Consider the following 20289-nt stretch of genomic DNA (forward strand, 5'->3'; position numbering starts at 1 on the left):
ATCGTCATGCTCATCAGAGCGAGAGCAATAATTCTAACACCAGACCTCCTCTGTAACTCTAACCTGGTAACCGCTATTTTTTTTTTCCACCTATGGAGATTTTTAGGTACCGTAGTTGTCGCCATTCCACAAGTGTAGGCAAATTCCAAAGCATGACATATTAGGTATCTATTTACTCAGCATAACATCATCTTTCACATTATACAAAAAAAATAAAAAATTGGGCTAACTTTACTGATTCGTTTTTTTTTTTTTTTTAATTCATGAAAGGGTCTTTTTCCACAAAAAAATTGTGTTTGAAAGACCGATGCACAAATACCGTGTGACATAAAATATTGAAACGATCCCCATTAGGTTCTAAGTAATTTTCTAGCAAAAAATACAGATTTTAACTTGTAAGCAACAAATGTCAGAAATAGGCTTAGTCATGAAAGGGTTAAAAAGCGACATCTTTAATATCCATTTACTCGACACAACCCAATCTTTTATATTTTACAAAAAAATTGTTTTTTTTAGCATTAAAATTAATTTTGGTGCATTTTTCCTAAAAAAACGTGCTTGAGGAAAAAAAAAAACTACAAATATCGTACAACTTAAATTTGTAACCAGCACCATTTTATTCTCTGGGATATCCGCTTTCAAAAAAATATACATTTTTTGGGTGGTTTACAGTCATTTATAGCAAAAAAAAAATAAAAAATGTATACATTTATATATTTATACATGGTAAAATCTAAAAAAAAATTTAAAGCGGGTCTAAATTGGGAAGGTTTGAGACCCACATTTTCTTAGGTCTGGAGCCACTAGCTGGTAAACAGATCAGACACAGTTCCTTCTGTGGCATGCCAACATTGCCATTTTACTAGCTTGGGCTTGGTCTACGAGTTTATGAAGGGTGTGGTTGATTCTCACATTGAATGGTTCAATACAGGCCCTTTTTTGAAAAGCCTTACTGATTTTCTTTGTTAATATACTCAAAGGATTTGTTAACCCATTTATATGACTATGCCAGGCCCTCTATTAGAGGCTGGCATAGCACACTATGTACTTGGTTTTAAAAAAAAAACAAGCAGTCTAAATACTGAATTTCAGCTGTCTCCAGGCCGGTCACATGACTCGCGGCCGCTTTACAGCTCTGACTGATGTTTTCTGTGGGAAAAGCCATGGTCTCCCTCTGACGCCAGCCCGGAACATGACACAGCCGCTCGTCTACTCCGCAGAAGCTCTGTCTCGTAGCTGTAAAGCGGCCACGAGTTCCGTGACCAGCCTGAAAACAGCTGAAATTCGGTATTTAGACTGCTCGTTTTTTAAAACTAAGTACATAGAGGGTTATTTACTACAGGAAAATCCACTTTGCACTGAAAGTGCACTTGGAAGCATCTCGCTGTAGATCCGAGGGGGACATGCAAGGAAAATAAAAAACAGCATTTTAGCTTGCACATGATTGGATGATAAAATCAGCAGCGCTTCCACTCATTTCAGATCTACCCCTTAGATTTACAGCGACTGCACTTCCAAGTGCAAAGTGGATTTGCCTTTCGGAAATAACCCCCACAGTGTGTTATGCGAGCCTCTAATGGAGGGGGTGGCAGTGACCATTGTAGGCTTTTATTTGTAATAGTAGTAGCAGCGGGAGTGGGGGCGGGGTGAAGACATAAACACAGACACAGCAGACAGGAAGGAGGGGGGGGGGGGAGATAGGAGAGAATAGCAGGGCTGCGTATGACGGAGGGACATACTTTCACCACGGTGATCAGGGCTGAGCAGCCCTGATCTTCGTTGTCAGTATAGAGAGGGCATACAGGAAAAGGCAGATCCAGGGTTTTTTTTTTTTTTTTACAGTTTAGATTGGGGCAGATTACACAGCACAAGCACTGTGCTGTGCAATCTGCTTTAAGTGACCAGGATCTGTATTTTTTTGGGTTAATAAACACTTCAAGTGTCACATACACATAATTAGAAATCTACAAATAAAAAAGTACAGCTATAGAGCGAAAATCTTGGATGAACTAAAAAAAAAAAAAAAAAAAAAATAAATATAAGAGAGAGATCAGAAGGACTTGTAGGGAAAGAAATTGAATTTCCACAATATTCCAGACACCATCATTCTTATGTAATCTCAAGTGCATTTACATTTTTTGGAACTCCTGATCGATGGTCGGATCAAAGAATCATTTTCGTTATCTGCAAAACAAAAAGAAAATGTTTGTTAAACAGCCTCAGCTCTGTTCCTGTGTGGAGGGGGGGGGGGGGCACATCCCTTTCCTCCAATCAGCTCTAACAGCTCTCCTCACTGAACTCTGCATAGTGTGACTTCAGCTTCCCCCCCCCCCCCCTTTTTTCAGACAAATATTATGAATTGTGCACTTTGAATGGATGTAGAGGTGAGAAGACTGCAGATAAACAGGTATGACTTAGGAGGATTGGTTTCATCTCTGTGTACATGTGGCTAGTCACTTCACTGGGTGTATGTAAGGGTTTACAATCACTTTAAGGTTTAAAGTGTTACTAAACCCAGGACCCTGCATTCACTATATCTGATCTCCCACAGTACACTGAACATGGAAAAGCAGTTATTTTTGTAAATATAAACTGCTAAATACCTTTTCTCATCAGCAGTATATATTATGATTTAGATCTGTGTCTGGTTAAAGCTTGTAGGAGGAGTTTTGATTCTCTCATTACTGTCCTATGAGAATGCAGGACCCCTGACCCTCTGTCTGGACAGTGCTGATTGGCCCTGTGCTTATCACATCAACTGTCCCAAGAAAAAAAACTCTCTAGTAATAAACACCAAACTGAGTATGTCCAGGTTGTCCCTGAGCATACACATTGCAGATTCCTGCACAGAAAAAAATCTGCACGTTGTGGTGTGAACAGGGCACACAAGAGAACTTTTTTTTTTTTTTGAGCCCTTGCAGAATGGATGGAGAAAAGCCGACGTCTCTGCACCATGGTGTGAATGAGGCCCGAGCCCGTCGCACCATGTCCTGAGACATCAGTTTTTCTGGACGCGTTCTGCAAGGTCTACAAAAAAAAATAAAAAAACACACAATGGTTATCTATGTCCCCTGTTCACAACGCACAGATTTTCTTCTGCTCAGGAATCTGCAACATGTACAGAAAAAAAATCCTGACGTGAAATCAGCATTGGTTTGAACAGGGCACATAACTGACACACATGAAAACTGATGTCAGTGTGCAAGAAAAGTGATGTAAACTGACCTCTCTGCAAGTGAAAGGAGTTATAAAGTCTCAAGGTTTTTTTTCACCTTAAGGCATTAAGAAGAAAAACCTTCTGTGCTGCAGCAGGCCCCCTTTTTCTTATCGGAACCCAATCCTTCCAGTGATGAGCACTAGCCTAGCAGCTTCAGCCGCTGCCTCGGGTCCCCATTGGATAGATTGATGGCAGCAGGAGCCAATGGCTCCCACTGCTGTCAATCAAATCCAGTGACACGGGGTGCAGGGCCGAGTCCTGCTGTCTGTCAATGGACTCAAAACTTAGGAGCGCACCCATGGAATGCGGCTCTCCATGGGGGCACTCGGTGAAGAGCCAGGAGCGCTGCCAGGGGACCCCAGAAGAGGCGGATCGGGGCTGCTCTGTGCAAAACCCTTGCACACAGCAAGTATAACATGTTTGTTTTTTTTGGGGGTAAAAAAAAAAAAAACCATTAACCTTTACAATCACTTGAAATCTGCGTGGTTTCCCCATCAGTTCCCAGGCACGTATGGTGTGAATGAGCCCTTAACCGATTCCCACCCGGCCTATAACAAGATGACGTTGGCAGGAAACTCTCGTTGATCAGGGCGGACATCATATGACGTCTTCCCGATTCACATCCCACAGCCACGATCTGTCATTGGCTGCGTTTAGCGGACAGAGCCAATGCCTGTTCAATGTATCGGTCCGCCTCCGGGACCATGTGACCACTGTAACCAATCACAGCAGGTCACATGACAGTCATCAACAATGGATGGCTTCCTTTCAAGCCAACCAGTGTATGCAATTGTGTTGCTAGCTGTGATTGGTCAGTGTGATCGCATGGTACAGCCTGGACCAATCACAGCCCATCTGTACCATGTAATCAGCTCTGGCCAATCACAGCTAATTAGAACAAAACAAACTGAATGAATTTCACTCAGTAACATGCTTGCATATAATAATAACATACAAATAAAAAAAAAATACTGATCACTTCCCCAGAGAGGGATAATGTTATTATGGTAACATAAGTGAGGGCACTGAAAGCCGAAAATAGGCCTGGGCAGGAAGGGGGTAAATGTGCCCGGTACTGAAGTGGTTAATGACACTTCCCCCCACCCTGACACTGCCCATAGTACACCCAGTGCACTCTATGTCTGCTATGAGGAAGGGCTACTTTCACTTTCCTCTCATGGTCCCCTCCCTCTACCCCGCTCACCCCCGTCTCTGCCAGCCTCCTGCCCGCCGTTTCTCTGCCTAGACCGAGTGTTCATCTCCAGCTTCTCTCTCTGCCCGCCAAGATAGTCGTTAAACCAACTCCAGAACGGTGTACCACTTCCTAGTAAACAAGTGTTCCGCTAGGACAGGTTTCCGGGGGGACACTCATTCGTGATACACCGCGCAGGGGGCGTGGTTTGTGGTTTCGTTTTTTGGGGAAGTGAGATAGAAAGATGTAGTTTGGGTGTGACTAGTGTGTGCGCGCCGGTGTGTGGGCGCCCCCCTGTGGCCGCAGTGTTTACTGGTATATGGAGGCTGCAAAAATCTAGCTTCATGTCTCTGCCTTCATTATCAGGGGTCACACATTAGAAGTGGTGGAAAACACTTAAAGAGGAAGTAAACCCTGATGGCTTTACTTCTTCGTCTCCCTGCAAAGGTAAAGCATAATGGGCTACTATGCATCACATAGTAGCCCATTATGTGTCACTTACCTGACACAGGAGCCGGCTAAGTCACCGCTGTCCCCTGTAGTCCGGAGCGTCCATCTTCTTCCGGCTGTCACTGATGCGGCCACTCACAGCGCTGGAGGAGCGATGACGTCACTGCCGCGCATGCGCATGGGAGCCGCCACTAACTGCATATCGCTGTTAGCAGCAGCATGCTGCTAACGGCAAAAGTGCGCCTGCGCACCGCTGACAACGGTGCCTGACTTTTAGTAAATATCTCCTAAACCATGTAGGTTTAGGAGATATTTCTTGGACCTACAGGTAAGCCTTAATCTAGGCTTACCTGTAGGTCAAAGTGGTTTGTAAGGGTTTACAACCACTTTAAGTGCCCTTTTACACAGACGTGTCCGTATAGGGCTCCACTTTGCTCAGCAGGGATCGCTCCGCTGAGCAGGAAGATGACAGGTCCATCTCTGCACACTGCGCAGGAACGGACCTGTCAGAGCGCGGCTTTCTTCTATGGGAGATCGGATGAAGATCGGATTTAGAGTCCGTTTTCATCCAATCCGCCAGATGGATGGAAAAGTAGGGATTCCATCCATTACACTTTAGCGGATTGGAGTGGATCGGATGTCAGCGGACATGTCACCCCTATGGAGCATCCGTTCAGGTCCACCTAAAAAACTGACAGGAGGACCTGAATGGTCCATCCGTGTGAAAAGGGGCCCAAAGCGGAATTCCACCCAAAAGTGGAACCTCCGCTTATCTGCCTCCTCCCCCTCCCCCTTCCGGTGCTACATTTGACACCTTTTGGGAGGACTGTTTTTCACAGGAACCCATCGCCACTTCTCGTTGTGGCAAGGTTCAACCCCTCCTCCTTCCCCCACCACCACGACATTTAGGAAGCGCAGCGAGCTTTGCACAGTAGGGAACCACACTTTACTGCCGGTTTCCCTTACTACAATGGAAACATTGGCTGGGGTTCCGACATCACTGGATCACTGACATCACGCGGAACTCTTCTTAAACCACTTCAGCCCCAGAAGGATTTGCCCCCTTATTGACCAGACCCTTTTTTGCAATACGGCACTGTGTCACTTTAACTGACAACTGCGCGGTCGTGCGACGTTGTATCCAAACAAAATCTTTTTTTTTTTTTTTTTTTTTTACTTTTTGCTATAATACATACCGTATATACTCGAGTATAAGCCGAGATTTTCAGCCTCTTTTTTGAGGCTGAAAGTGTCCCCTCGGCTTATACTCGAGTCGCCGCTGTCTGACTGCTCGATCAGCGTATCGAGCAGACAGACGGCGGACATTAATTTTCAAAAGCCGCGCCTCCTTCTCCGCCTCCGCCTGTGATAGGCGGAACACTGAATTTCCCAGCAGTCAGTGTTCCGCCTATCACGGACATCCGCTCATTCTCATACTACGGACGAGTATGAGAGGATGTCTGTGATAGGCGGAACACAGGCTGCTGGGAAATTGAGTGTTCCGCCTATCACAGGCGGAGGCGGAATTTTGAATTGTAGAATGGCCGCCGAGAAGAGCGGCGATCCATCGGCACGGGACGGAGGAGGCACGGCACGGCACGGGACGGAGGAGACACGGGACGGAGGAGGCACGGCACGGGGGAGGCACGGCACGGGGGAGGCACGGCACGGGACGGAGGAGGCTCGGGACGACGGCGGCTCGGGACGGAGGCTTGGGACACAGGTAGGCTGGACACACACACAAGGCTGCACGGACACACACACACACACACACACACACACACACACACACACACACACACACACACACACACACACACACACACAGGGATGGATGGATGGATGGATGGATACACACACACACACACACACACACAGGGATGGATGGATGGATGGATACACACACACACACACACACACACACACACAGGGATGGATGGATGGATGGATGGATACACACACACACACACACACACACACAGGGATGGATGGATGGATGGATACACACACAGGGATGGATGGATGGATGGACACACACACAGGGATGGATGGACGGACACACACACAGGGATGGACGGACACACAGGGATGGACAGCCATGTCTCACCCTCGGCTTATACACGAGTCAATAAGTTTTCCAGTTTTTTGGGGGTAAATTGGGGGCCTCGGCTTATACTCGGGTCGGCCTATACTCGAGTATATACGGTATACAAAAAAATATATTAAAAAACACATTTTTCCTGACAGACTCCATGGCAGCAACGTGTGGGTTAAGTCCCGCCTCCACTACCCTATAGGACACTACTCCCATAAATCTTTGCTCCCTGCCCATGGCCGTGTTCTTTTTTTGTCCTCCTCCGTAGGACCCATTACGGTCTTTCTACCTGAAGATTGCTCCCACACGGTTCCGTTGTTGGTTTGGCCGAATAGCGACTGTGGATGGAATTGTCGCATGACTCCGTTAAGCCCTAGCTACTAGCAGGGTATGGAGTGGGCATTGGATATAAGCGCTGGAGGAAGCCAGGAGCCTAGCCACTGGCAGGCAGGCTGCGCATTCGGTCGTATAGCCCAGCTAAATAGCAGGTGACCTATTTTGCCCTGAGAAGTCCGGTATGTATTGTTCTTACCTTCGACCTGGAGACAATCGTGTGGGAGCGGTAAGATTGTTCCTCTTTTTCATGGCAGCAGTTTGTGTTTGTTCCTTGCCTTTTTCTTCATTTTCGTTCGTTTTTTGTGTGTCCATGTATGTGAGTAAAGGCATGGCGGCTGGATTAGCCTGCGTTCCAGCCGCCGCTCACTTCCTGGTTTTTCGTTTGATCCATTCGTTCTGCGCATGCGCGAGTACGGCACAGGATCGAGGCTTGGTTCGCGCATGCGCGATAGCGGCAAAATGACGCTTTTCGCGCAGTAGCGGCGCACAGGACGCGGTGATGACGTCACTAAGGCGCCTTATTTAAACATAGAAAATAGCCTACAAGCTTTGGGAATGCTTGCAGGTTATTTCGTGACTTCCCCTTGTCCAGGATTTCTTCTGTGGAGGTAGGTGGCCTTCTGGGAAGAAGGGGGTGGGCGTGTGTGTGTATGGTGCTCTCAGCCTTACTTATATATCTTTGCAGCATTTATGGAAACCCCTAGAGATATGGACTCACCTCCGCCTGTATGTGGCCAGCCCTCTCATAATAGGTACTGTCTGGGGGGGAAGTAGGGGGGGGAGGTCCGGTATTAGTCAGTCTGTTATCTTTCCTTATCTGTATGTCTTTTCTATCTCTATCTTAGCCCATCTAGATCAGAACAGCAACGCAGCTCAACGCATAGAGGAAGCGATTCTTCTAAATCTTACCACCGGCATTCATATTCTAAGTCTAAACATCACGGCTCACCCTCAAGATCCGGGCGCCGTAGCGAGGATCGATCTCGCTCCTCCAGGGCTCATTCCAGCCGCTCAGTTATTAATACTTGCTGGGGATGCAGATCGCAAGTTCCTATTGGGAAATCCCTGTGTGACCTCTGCTTTTCCAAAGCCTCTAGTGAGAGAGGGGGTACGGACCAGCAACTAAGATCCCTTGTGGAAAAAGTGGTGAAAGAATCCCTCAAGGGGATCGGGGCCAGTCAGACCCCTGTACCTCAGTCAGAATCACCTCAGTCATCAGTCAGGGAGTCGCATGCTCAAGAGCTCTGGGAGTCCTCTCTAACAAGCCACCCTTCAGCTGCTGCATCAGTCAGTGAATCTGAGGAAGATAGTCCCTGTGTGGGGTTTGACTTTGCCTTACTTTCCCCCTTGGTGAAGGCTATCAGAGAGGCTTTGAACTGGGAAGATGAGGTGGCTAATCCTTCCAAACAGAGGAAGTATTTTAAGCAACTTAAAAGGGAGCGTCTTAACTTTCCATTCCTGTCTGAACTTGGTGAGGTCATCACGGATGAATGGAGTAAAGTTGAGAAAAAGAATAGTATGCTCTCAAAAGTCCTAAGGTTATATCCCTTTAAGGAGGATGAGGTCAAGTATCTGGAATCTGCTCCACTCGTGGATGCAGCGGTGATGAGACTAGTTAAACATGTGACCCTTCCATTGGAAGATACAGTTTCATTCAAGGATGCCTTAGATAGGCGGATTGATTCCGATTTAAAGAGAGTCTACCTCACTGCTGGTATGGCATGCAAGCCAGCATTGGCTTTAGCGGCAATGTCCAAGGCCATGGAAGTCTGGACGGACGGTGTGGATGATACCCTCAGAAACATTTCGGATGAAGTCGCTAAAAACTCTCCTATCCAGGAGTTACGGCTTGCATCGGCTTTTCTGGGGGAGGCTTCGATTGACATCATCCGCCTAGTGTCTCGGGTTATGCTTTCAGCTGTAACCGCCAAACGGGCTCTTTGGCTCCGTCCCTGGCTGGCTGATCCAGCGTCTAAACAGGTGTGGTGCCGTATCCCTTTCGAGGGTTCTTCCCTTTTTGGGAATAAATTGGATAATGCCATAACCCGGGCCACTGGTGGTAAGTCAGGGTTTCTTCCTCAGGATAGACGTTTAAAAAGCCAGAGGAGATTTTTTCCTAAAAAGCAATATCAAGAGCAGGCCAGGGAGGCCCGTAGCTATAGACCGGGTCGGGAATATTCCAGATCATGGAAGTCAAGGCAGTCCTCCTTTAAGAAATCCGCGAAGAGCAGTGCGACAGGAGAGAGGGAACCAACCAAATCTTTTTGAGATTGGGCCCGCTCAGATAGGCCAGGTGGGGGCTCGTCTTCTACATTTTCAGCATGTCTGGGCGGCCTCAATCCAGGACTTCTGGACCGTCAGAACGGTCTCTTCAGGCCATTCTTGGACCTTCAGCAGGTCCCCAAGACTAAAGTATGTTCCCACCTCCTTTCCGGCCTCAGAAGAAAAAAGGCAGATCTTGTTGGCCTACGTGAAATCTTTATTGGCTCAAGGCGCTGCCGTACCCGTGCCAGACGATCAACGAGGGAGAGGAATTTATTCTCCTCTTTTTTTGGTCCAAAAGAAAAACGGTTCTTGGAGGCCAGTCATAGACCTTACACATCTGAATCGTTTTATCAAAAAGGAAAGGTTCAAGATGGAAACCTTGTCAACAATACAACAGTCAGTCCAGTCAGGCGACTGGATGATTTCAATAGACCTAAAGGACGCTTACTTTCATGTCCCTGTGGCAGAAGATTTTCACCAGTTTCTGCGATTTTCAGTAGGAAAACTACATCTTCAGTTCGTATGTCTCCCGTTCGGGCTTTCAACGTCCCCCCGAGTGTTTTCAAAGGTGTTGTTGGCCGTAGTGGCTCTATTGAGAACCAAGGGAATTCGTCTTCACCACTATTTGGACGATCTTCTGCTGCTAGCCCAGGACAGAGACCGTCTGTTATTGCACAAGGATCAGGTTATCTCCACTCTTCAAGAATTCGGTTGGATCCTGAATCTAGAAAAGAGTCAGTTAATTCCTTCCCAGTCTCTTGTATTCCTAGGCGCACTCTTCAACACAGTGAAGGGTACCATCTCATTACCCGAAGAGAAAGTAGCGGTAATTCGGGACAGAATTCGTCCGGCCCTCTCAGCCTCCCATCTCCCGGCTCTTCAGTGCCTGAGAATTATTGGCACTATGGTGGCCACGATTCCAATGGTGAAGTGGGCCCAATGGAAGATGAGACCGTTCCAAAAAGGGTTTCTTCACCAATGGCTAGACGACAAGACTCAACCTATCCGGATCACATCTTCAATGAGAATCTCTCTGCCCTGGTGGCTTCGGAAGGAGAACCTATTCAATTGTCATTCCATTCTCCCCATCTCATGGATAACAATAACTTCGGATGCCAGCAACAGGGGCTGGGGCGCCCACTGTTTGACGGAAGTAGCACAAGGCACCTGGGACTTCCCTTTCAGGAGGATGGTGTCGAATATTCTAGAATTAAGGGCAGCCTTCCAGGCGCTCCTAGCCTTTCGTCATCTGGTCTCAGGAACCTCGGTTCTACTCAGACTAGACAACACAACAGCAGTGGCATATATAAGGAGACAAGGAGGTACTCGGAGTCTGTCCCTTCTTCAGGAGGTAGAGCCAATCATGTCTTGGGCTCAGAAGAACCTGGTCAACATTACAGCAACTTATGTTCCAGGAACGCAGAACGTCCAAGCGGACTTTCTGTCTCGAGTCAGTCTGGACAACAACGAATGGTCTCTTCACGAAGAAGTTTTCAGGTGGATTCTAACGTTATGGTTCTCCCCAGAGGTCGACCTATTTGCCTCCCCTTGCAACAAGAAACTGGCAAGGTATTATTCCAGGTTTCGGGATCCTCAGGCCTACGGAGTGGATGCTCTGACGGATCGATGGTGGTTCAACAAAGCTTACGCCTTTCCTCCGACTCCTATTATTCTACAGTTCCTGCGGAGACTCAAATCAGAAGCAGTAGAGGTGATAGCTGTAATACCTTATTGGCCCAACAGGCCATGGTTTCCGCTTCTAATGCTCCTCAGTGTCAGAGATCCGATTCCCTTACCTCTCAGACCCGATCTTCTATCCCAGGGCTCGAAGCTCCATCCCTGCCCGGCCCATCTATGTCTGAGGGTCTGGTTTTTGAGAGGGGAAGGTTAGAGGCTCTGGGTTGTCCAAAGGAGGCCATTCCTACTCTCATGAGTGCAAGGAGGAAAAGTACCAACCAGGTGTATGAGAGGATTTGGTCTAGATTCACAAGTCACTTGTCTTCCAGGTCTTGCTCCAATGGTAATTTGACGGTTCAGGATGTTTTGGGTTTCTTACAGTCCGGACTAGACATTCCCCTATCTGTCAGCGCTCTTCGTGTTCAAGTCTCGGCAATTTCGGCCTTTTCTGGAGTATCCTGGGCTAAACATCCCTTGGTTCAGCAATTTTTTAAAGGAGCAATTAGACTTAGACCACAGAGGAAACCTAGATTCCCCAAGTGGGATTTACCGCTGGTTCTCGACTTCTTCTCACAACTGGACAGAACACTTTCAGTCAAAGAATTGTCCCTAATGACATCTTTTTTGGTAGCCATATCCTCAGCAAAGAGAGTCTCTGAGATTCAGTCATTAAGCTGCGTACACACGGGCGGACTGTATGGCCTACTTAGTCCGCCGAAACACATTTCAGCGGACAGTCCGCTCGTGTGTGCGCTTCAGCGGACTTTTTCAGCATGCAGTACGGCGTACTAAGTATTTCGGATTTTTTTAAATACTGTCCGTCGTACTCGCATTTCGGCGGACAATCCGCCCGTGTGTATGCCAGTCCGCCGTACTTTTGAAATGAGCGGACTTTTCCCGCCCGGAGAAAAGTCCGCTCATTTCGAGCGGGTATCCAGGTAGGTGGGGCCCGCGAAGGAGACATCGCTGGCTCCGCCGCCTGGTATGGACTTAAAGGGGAACCCCAACGCCGAAAAAAATCGGCGTGGGGGTCCCCCCCAAGTCCACAACAGACCCTTGTCCAAGCACGCTACCCGGCCGGCCAGGAAAGGGGAGCGAGCGCCCCCCCCTCCTGAGCCGTACCAGGCCGCGTGCCCTCAACATGGGGGGTGCCTTGGGGAAGGGGGGGCCGCGCGGCCCCCCCACCCCAAAGCACCTTGTCCCCATGTTGATGAGGACAAGGGCCTCTTCCCGACAACCCTGGCCGTTGGTTGTCGGGGTCTGCGGGCGGGGGCTTATCGGAATCCGGGGGCCCCCGGATACCGGCCCCCCACCCTATGTGAATGAGTATGGGGTACAATGTACCCCTACCCATTCACCTGTAAAATAAAAGTACAAAAAAAAACACAACACACGAGATAAAATACTTTATTGCACAGCTCCGGGGGTCTTCCGTCTTCGGGGGTCTTCTCGCCGGACTCCTCCGCTATCTTCTTGTAGCTCTTTTGCTAGCGGAGGAGTCCGGCTTTCTTCCTCGCCGCCGGCCTCTTCTCCCGACTTCGGGGGTCTTGTCCCCCTCTTCGGTTCTTCTGCCGCCGCCGCCGCCTTCCGTTCTTCTTCTTCTTCTTCTTCTCCTTCTTCTCCAGGAGATGTTGACTCGACGATCTCTCCGGCCACAATGCCAGGGCCGCGCTGCGTGGCCACTTATATAGGGACAAGGGGCGGTGTCACATGGCTTTGTCACATGGGTTGGTCACATGGGGACTATGACATCGTAACCCTTGTGACACCAACCCATGTGACATAAAGCCATGTGACACCGCCCCTTGTCCCTATATAAGTGGCCGCGCAGCGCGGCCCTGGCATTGTGGCCGGAGAGAGCGTCGAGTCAACATCTCCTGGAGAAGAAGGAGAAGAAGAAGAAGAACGGAAGGCGGCGGCGGCGAAAGAAGCCTGGGCCACCGCCTGTAAAAGAGCTATAAGAAGGCGCGGTGGCCCGGCAGAAGAGCCGAAGAGGGGGACAAGACCCCCGAAGTCGGGAGAAGAGGCCGGCGGCGAGGAAGAAAGCCGGACTCCTCCGCTAGCAAAAGAGCTACAAGAAGATAGCGGAGGAGTCCGGCGAGAAGACCCCCGAAGATGGAAGACCCCCGGAGCTGTGCAATAAAGCATTTTATCTCGTGTGTTGTGTTTTTTATGTTGAGGGCACGCGGCCTGGTACGGCTCAGGAGGGGGGCACTCGCTCGCCCCCCTTTCCTGGCCGGCCGGGTAGCGTGCTCGGACAAGGGTCTGTTGTGGACTTGGGGGGACCCCCACGCCGATTTTTTGTCGGCGTTGGGGTTCCCCTTTAAGTCCATACCAGGCGGCGGGGCAAGCGACGTCTCCTTCGCGGGCCCCGCCTACCTGGAGACGCGCTCGAAATGAGCGGACTTTCCTCCGCGTGTGTGGGCGAGTCCGTTCATTTCAAAAGTAGGGCGGATAGTACGGCGGACTTAGTACGCCGTATTAGTCCGCTCAAAAAGTGCCGTGTGTGGTCAAGTCCGTTCATTCGAAAGTATGACGGACTGTCCGTCGGATTGTATGACGGACTAAGTAGGCCATACAGTCCGCCCGTGTGTACGCGGCTTTAGGATCAAAGGAACCTTTCCTCACATTTTTCCCTGACAGAGTGGTCCTAGTGCCAATGCTGGGGTCGAATCCAAAGGTTACCTCAGTCTTCCACGAAAATCAGGATATTACTCTTACTACCTTTAATTCTGCTTGGAGTCAGGATCTTCATCCTCTCGACATGGGAGTTATTCTGAAACGATACCTGGAGGCGACAGCTTCTTTCCGGCAATCAGATTACCTTTTTGTTCTTTTTCATGGTAAAAGCAAAGGCCTTAGGGCTTCGGTCAGATCCATCTCCACGTGGGTGGTTCAAGCGATCCAGTGGGCTTATAAAGAGAAGGGCTTGGCTCCTCCTGAGGCGGTTACGGCACATTCCACGAGAAATGATCGCTTGCACAGTGCTCCTTGGGATGTTTAAAGCTTGCGAAATGTTTTTGTATCCAAATCCGGCTTTAAACTTCTCCACAACAGTATTACGGACCTGCCTGGTGTGTTCCTTGGTCTTCATGATGCTCTCTGCGTTTTCAACAGAACCCTGAGACTATCACAGAGCAGGTGCATTTATACAGAGACTTGATTACACACAGGTGGATTCTATTTATCACCATCAGTCATTTAGGACAACATTGGATCATTTAGAGATCCTCGCTGAACTTCTGGAGTGAGTTTGCTGCACTGAAAGTAAAGGGGACGAATAATTTTGCACGCACCACTTTTCAGTTTTTTATTTGCTAAAAAAGTTTAAATTATCCAATAGATTCCGTTCCACTTCACAATTGTGTCCCACTTGTTGGTGATTCTTCACAAAAAATTTTTTTTTATATCTTTATGTTTGAAGCCTAAAATGTGGCAAAAGGTTGAAAAGTTCAAGGGGGCCGAATACTTTCGCAAGGCACTGTATATACTTCCCTATACGGGAAGTTACAGAGTCAATACCACTGATGATGGGCCGCCCTGGAGGATTACTCAAAGACTTATGAATCTTTGGCAATGAGTATATAACTGGCAAACGAGGCGCTAGGGGAACCAAAAATTCCTTCTCTTTTTTATTTAAAATACCCATATCAAATCCTTTATTAATGAGTTATTTTAGTTCACGTTTAAACATTATGGTAGGGTCCATAGGTAATGGGGAATAAGTGTCAGGGTCAGATAGAATCCTAGTCATCTCACTAGTGTACATTTCTTTGTCTAGGATTACAATCGTGCCCCCTTTATCCGCCGAACGGACCACTATATCCTTTCTGTTACATAATGAGTCGAATCCTGCCTTAAAATCCTGTGCAGGTTGGACTGGTTTCAACCTCAAATCATTAAGGTCTTTAATTACCAAATCACGAAAAACGTTTATATTAGGTGCCGTATTATTAGGAGGGTTAAAAAGGGAGGCATTTGACAGGCCTGAATGAACAATCATTGTTGATTCCCTAGCTAATTGTCGAGTAGGGTTACTCATAATGTATCTTTTTATGTTTAATTTACGCATATATTTTTGGATGTCAATAAAGGTCTGAAATCTATTGAGATTGCATGGAGGTGCAAATTTCAGGCCTTTACTGAGGGTTGTTAACTCTTCCTTTGATAACTCTTTAGTACTAAGATTAATAATACCACTACTGTTGTCTACATCCTTCTCCTTTTTGGCATGAGACGTTTGCCCCCTCTGCACCCTCTCTTGTGTCCCCGTTTCTTTTGTGTCCACCCCGCGTCCCCTCCTGAAAACCCTGTTGGTAATGGTTTCCTACTGAGGGATGATCATATGGGGGTTGTGAACCACCAAATCTACTAGAGGGCCCGGGGTGCCTCATTGCCTCACTCATAAGGGGAGCATATCTGTTAGAGGTATCAACTCTGTAATTGGTCCCTACATCCCTCACATCAGGGGGAGGTCTCACATCTCTACTTCTATTTCTACCATGAAAAAAAGGTTTTTCACCCCTAAACCTCCAAGGTGGGGGAGGGCCACCTGGGGTTGAATGTTGATGGTGATTTGGATTTCCCCTACCACCCCATCCTCTATTGGAATAAGGGTGCGGCTGTGATTGTGGACCCCTCTAACGTCCAGAATAGGCTGGAGAAACCTGATGTGGGGGCCCCCGTAAGGAATAAGGATCAACAACGCTCCCACCACTTGCTACCATATTATAGACAGTGGGGGGTTGTGAATTCAAATCAACCCCAGCTGGTGGTGGGCCAGAATTCTCAATAGATACCTGCAATTTAAACCACATTATCCTTATAATCTTTCTTGTCCCTATTATATAGGGACACAAGAGAGGGTACAGAGGGGGCAAACGTCTTCACTCCAAAAAGGAGAAGGATGTAGACAGTAGTGGTATTATTAATCTTAGTACTAAAGAGTTATCAAAGGAAGAGTTAACAACCCTCAGTAAAGGCCTGAAATTTGCACCTCCACGCAATCTCAATAGATTTCAGACCTTTATTGACATCCAAAAATATACGCGTAAATTAAACATAAAAAGATACATTATGAGTAACCCTACTCGACTATTAGCTAGGGAATCAACAATGATTGTTCATTCGGGCCTGTTAAATGCCTCCCTTTTTAACACTCCTAATAATACGGCACCTAATATAAAAGTTTTTCGTGATTTGGTAATTAAAGACCTTAATGATTTGAGGTTGAAACCAGTCCAACCTGCACAGGATTTTAAGGCAGGATTCAACGCATTATGTAACAGAAAGGATATAGTGGTCCGTTCGGCGGATAAAGGGGACGCAATTGTAATCCTAGACAAAGAAATGTACACTAGTGAGATGACTAGGATTCTATCTGACCCTGACACTTATTCCCCATTACCTATGGACCCTACCATAATGTTTAAACGTGAACTAAAAGAACTCATTAATAAAGGATTTGATATAGGTATTTTAAATAAAAAAGAGAAGGAATTTTTGGTTCCCCTAGTGCCTCGTTTGCCAATTATCTACTTACTGCCAAAGATTCATAAGTCTTTGAGCAATCCTCCAGGGCGGCCCATCATCAGTGGTATTGACTCTGTAACTTCCCGTATAGGGAAGTATATAGATTGTTATCTACAATCACTGGTGATGGGTACCCCTTCTTTTTTGAGGGATACTAAACATGTTATTAATGTCTTACGATCTGTGGAATGGAAATCCACTTATTTGTTGGTTACGGCTGATGTAGCCTCGTTATACACGGCCATTTCCCATCAATTGGGTTACGATGCAGTACAAAATTTTTTAGTTCAGGAGAATACCATCTCAGTCACCCAGCATAATTTTATTTTAGAATTACTTCTTTTTGCTATGACGTGTAATCATTTTTGGCATGAAGGAGCCCATTTTCTGCAAGTAAAGGGGGTGGCCATGGGAGCTAAATTTGCTCCCAGCATGGCCAACCTCTTTATGGCAAAATAGGAGGAGGACACTGTTTTGGGGAATAGGCCGCCAGAGTTGGTGGCCTGGAAAAGATTAATTGATGATATCCTGTTCATATGGGATGCTGACAGCACATCTGCAGAGCTCTTTCTTTCCCATCTGAACAGCAATGATCGAGGCATAGTCCTTAGACATATATTGAGCCCCACTGATATCCATTTTTTGGACTTAAAAATCTCCATTGTGGAAAACAAAATAGTCACCACTACGTTTTTTTAAAAAGACTGATAGGAACAGCTATATTCCTTTGGATTCATGCCATCATAAATCATGGTTGTCGGCTGTACCTAAAGGTAAATTTTTGCGTTTAAAGCGTAATTGTACCATTCCTGAAGATTTCTATAGGGAGGCATCAATTCTTAAAAATAGATTTGTGGAGGAGCGCATGCGCGGGCGGCTGGAGCGGATGCAAGCTTAGACCGCTCCGCACACTCCCGGCGCATTGAGCATACTTACGCTGCCCACCGGCCCACTCGTCCCAGTACAAGAATGGGACAGCGGGCACAGATAGAGCGGATCGCACCCCTATGTTTACCCGATCGGTGGGGAAGGCTTATGGCGGCAGTTTACACCCGCCTTGTGGGTCAGGCCGAAAATCCAAGATGGCGACCGGCAAACACACAGGGAGCAGACAGGAACAGCACAGCCACAGAGGACAGTCATCCGGCCGCGAATCTCTCTGTATGGGCTCCCTTACAGCCTCTCCATCCTCAGGTGAGCCGACGGACCGTCCCTGTCCTGCATCCAGCCCTGTCAGATCCCTGTCCCAGGCTTCTATGCAATCTCCAAGCCCTGCTTCCCATGCCTCGTCTGCCTTGGAAAAAGACATGACTGACATGTTCCTCAGCCAGACCAGTGGCCAAGATATGGATCCCGATAGCCCTGAGGGATCCCCTGACCCTTTGCCTGCACCATTACCGTATTTCCCAGACACTATCCTCCTCGCTCTCTTTGCAGATATGCTGAAAAAGGAGCTAGAGAAAGCTACATCCAAACTGGCTTCTGATCTGAAGCAAGATTTCCACAACTTAGGATGTCGGTTGGATAGCATAGAATCCAAAGTTGATGACACCGTCCACAGAGTCACACAGAATTCTAACAGGATTACTGAGCTCCACGATCGTTTAGAGGAAGCCTACCATAGAATCGATGACCTGGAGAATCGTGCCAGACGTTACAATTTCCACATCCGTGGCTTACCGGAATCAGTTAAAGATGTGGCTTCTTTCACTTCTTCTTTGATGCAATTGGCGGTCCCAGAGATCGATGGCATCCACATGGAAATTGATCGCATCCATAGAGCTTTGGTCCCTCTGAAACCTGATGGACCTCCCCGAGACGTGATTGTAAAACCCCATTTCTTTGGTGTTAAAGAAGCGGTCATGCGATATGCCAGGGACCGCCCAGATTTGGAAGTCGAAGGCCATCGCATCCAAATCTTTGCGGACATTTCACAAGCTACCATTCAGAAAAGGAGGGCGTTTAATCCACTGCTTTCCCCTTTGATTCAACGCAATATTCGATATCGCTGGAACTACCCCTTCCGACTACAGTTCAATTATAACAATCGATCGTATGCTTTCTGTACGTTTACAGATGGTGAAATTTTTTTGCTGAAGTTGGGATTTATTACTCAGACCCTGTCATCTCCTGACCTGTCAAAAGCTAACGACCCTCCCCCTCCGCTTTCACCTCTCTGGTCTTCCCCGACTTCGAGGAAATCCGCAATACCACGCCGAGTTACCTGAGAAACTTTCTTTTTTTTTTTTTTTTTTTTTTTTTCTTGAATGCACAAGAAGGACAGACTCAGGAAGGAAGGGAGAATAGAAAGAGTATATATACTTATATTTTTTCTTATATTTTTTCTTTTTTTCCTGCGGTTTGGTTTTTTTTTTTTTCAAGCGGTAGCTTCTCTGTGGTCCTAATATAGGACATTAGCTACCGACTGTGGTTCTTTTTTCTTGTTGATTGGGTTTTTTTTTCCCGTTCAGGTTGCTATTTGTGATCTTTGTTTTATTCAAGTTTTTCAGGTATATATTTAAGGGCGTAATACTATTTCACATTTGTGCCGGGAGGTGGCTATGCACTCTCCCTGTTGATAGGACTCTCCCCATTGTTCGTCTTTGGTGGAGACTCCCACACTCCCAGAACTAGGTTCTGGACTACGTAGTTAAACTATGTTTAGTTTCTGTTGCTCAATGTTTTTTCCTATGTTATCCATGTTGATACTGGGTGTTGTCAAGCCCATGTGTCGACTTTTCCTTTTTCTTTTTTACTCTCTTTCTAGTCTTCACTATTTTTTCTCTTTTCTTTTTGAGGGTCAACCAGAGGTGCTCTTGGTCATTGGAAGGGTCCACACATTATCATCGGTGGGTGAGTCTGTCTATCATGACTGTTTACATTTTACACCATGTCCCGCTTAACTGACTTGACTGGAACCATTCGACTGCTGTCTCATAATGTACGGGGGGCTCCCCGTCTAAACGGATTCAGGTATTTAATTATTACAAATCACTGGGTGCGGATATTGTAGGTCTTCAGGAAACACACTTTGCTTCCTCCTTCACCCCCCGCTATATACATAAGGATTACCCCGTATGTTACTTTGCTAATGCTGGGGAAAAAAAACAAGGGGTAGCACTTTGTTTGTCGCGGCGACTTTCATTTACTGAGTCTAAAGTATTGCGGGATCAGGAGGGGAGGTATCTAATGGTTAAGGGTCACCTGGGGAATAATTTAGTGACAATTTTGGTTTACTATGCCCCCAACACGAATCAAGTAGCATTTTTTAAGGCTTTGCTCCGGTCTTTAGCGCAGGAATTTGAAGGAGATGTGATCCTGGCCGGGGACTCTAATTTAGCACTGGACCACATTTTAGATAAATCACATTTGTCTCATCTTCGATCCCCTCCCAAACATAGCCGAATTTTTGCACAGTTATTGCATCATTATGACTTAGTCGATGCTTGGAGGGAAGCCAACCCTACCACTCGCGATTATTCTCACTTTTCTAGGGCTCATAATCGCTACTCGCGTATCGACCAT

At 47.1% G+C, this 20289-nt stretch overlaps 1 protein-coding gene across 2 annotated transcripts in view; it reads right to left on the reverse strand.

Annotated features, from left to right (window-relative positions):
- The window catches only part of LOC143928292 (torsin-1A-interacting protein 1-like), a 41625-nt gene extending 37017 nt beyond the window's left edge, over positions 1 to 4608 (reverse strand). Inside the window, exons 1-2 of one of the 2 annotated variants that reach the window (XM_077453087.1) lie at positions 4422 to 4608; positions 2134 to 2184 (exon numbers count right to left, since the gene is read on the reverse strand). In XM_077453087.1, coding sequence (XP_077309213.1) covers positions 2134 to 2184; positions 4422 to 4476 — 106 coding nt within the window. In that variant the 5' untranslated portion in view covers positions 4477 to 4608. The remainder of the gene's footprint in view (positions 1 to 2133; positions 2185 to 4421) is intronic. The other variant, XM_077453086.1, reaches the window with a different exon arrangement.
- Positions 4609 to 20289: the final 15681 nt, after the last annotated feature.

Source organism: Lithobates pipiens, unplaced genomic scaffold (assembly GCF_037356315.1).
Source record: "Lithobates pipiens isolate NorthernLeopardFrog02 unplaced genomic scaffold, aLitPip1_a1.2 Scaffold_23, whole genome shotgun sequence".
In the NCBI taxonomy this organism is placed as follows: Eukaryota; Metazoa; Chordata; class Amphibia; order Anura; family Ranidae; genus Lithobates; species Lithobates pipiens.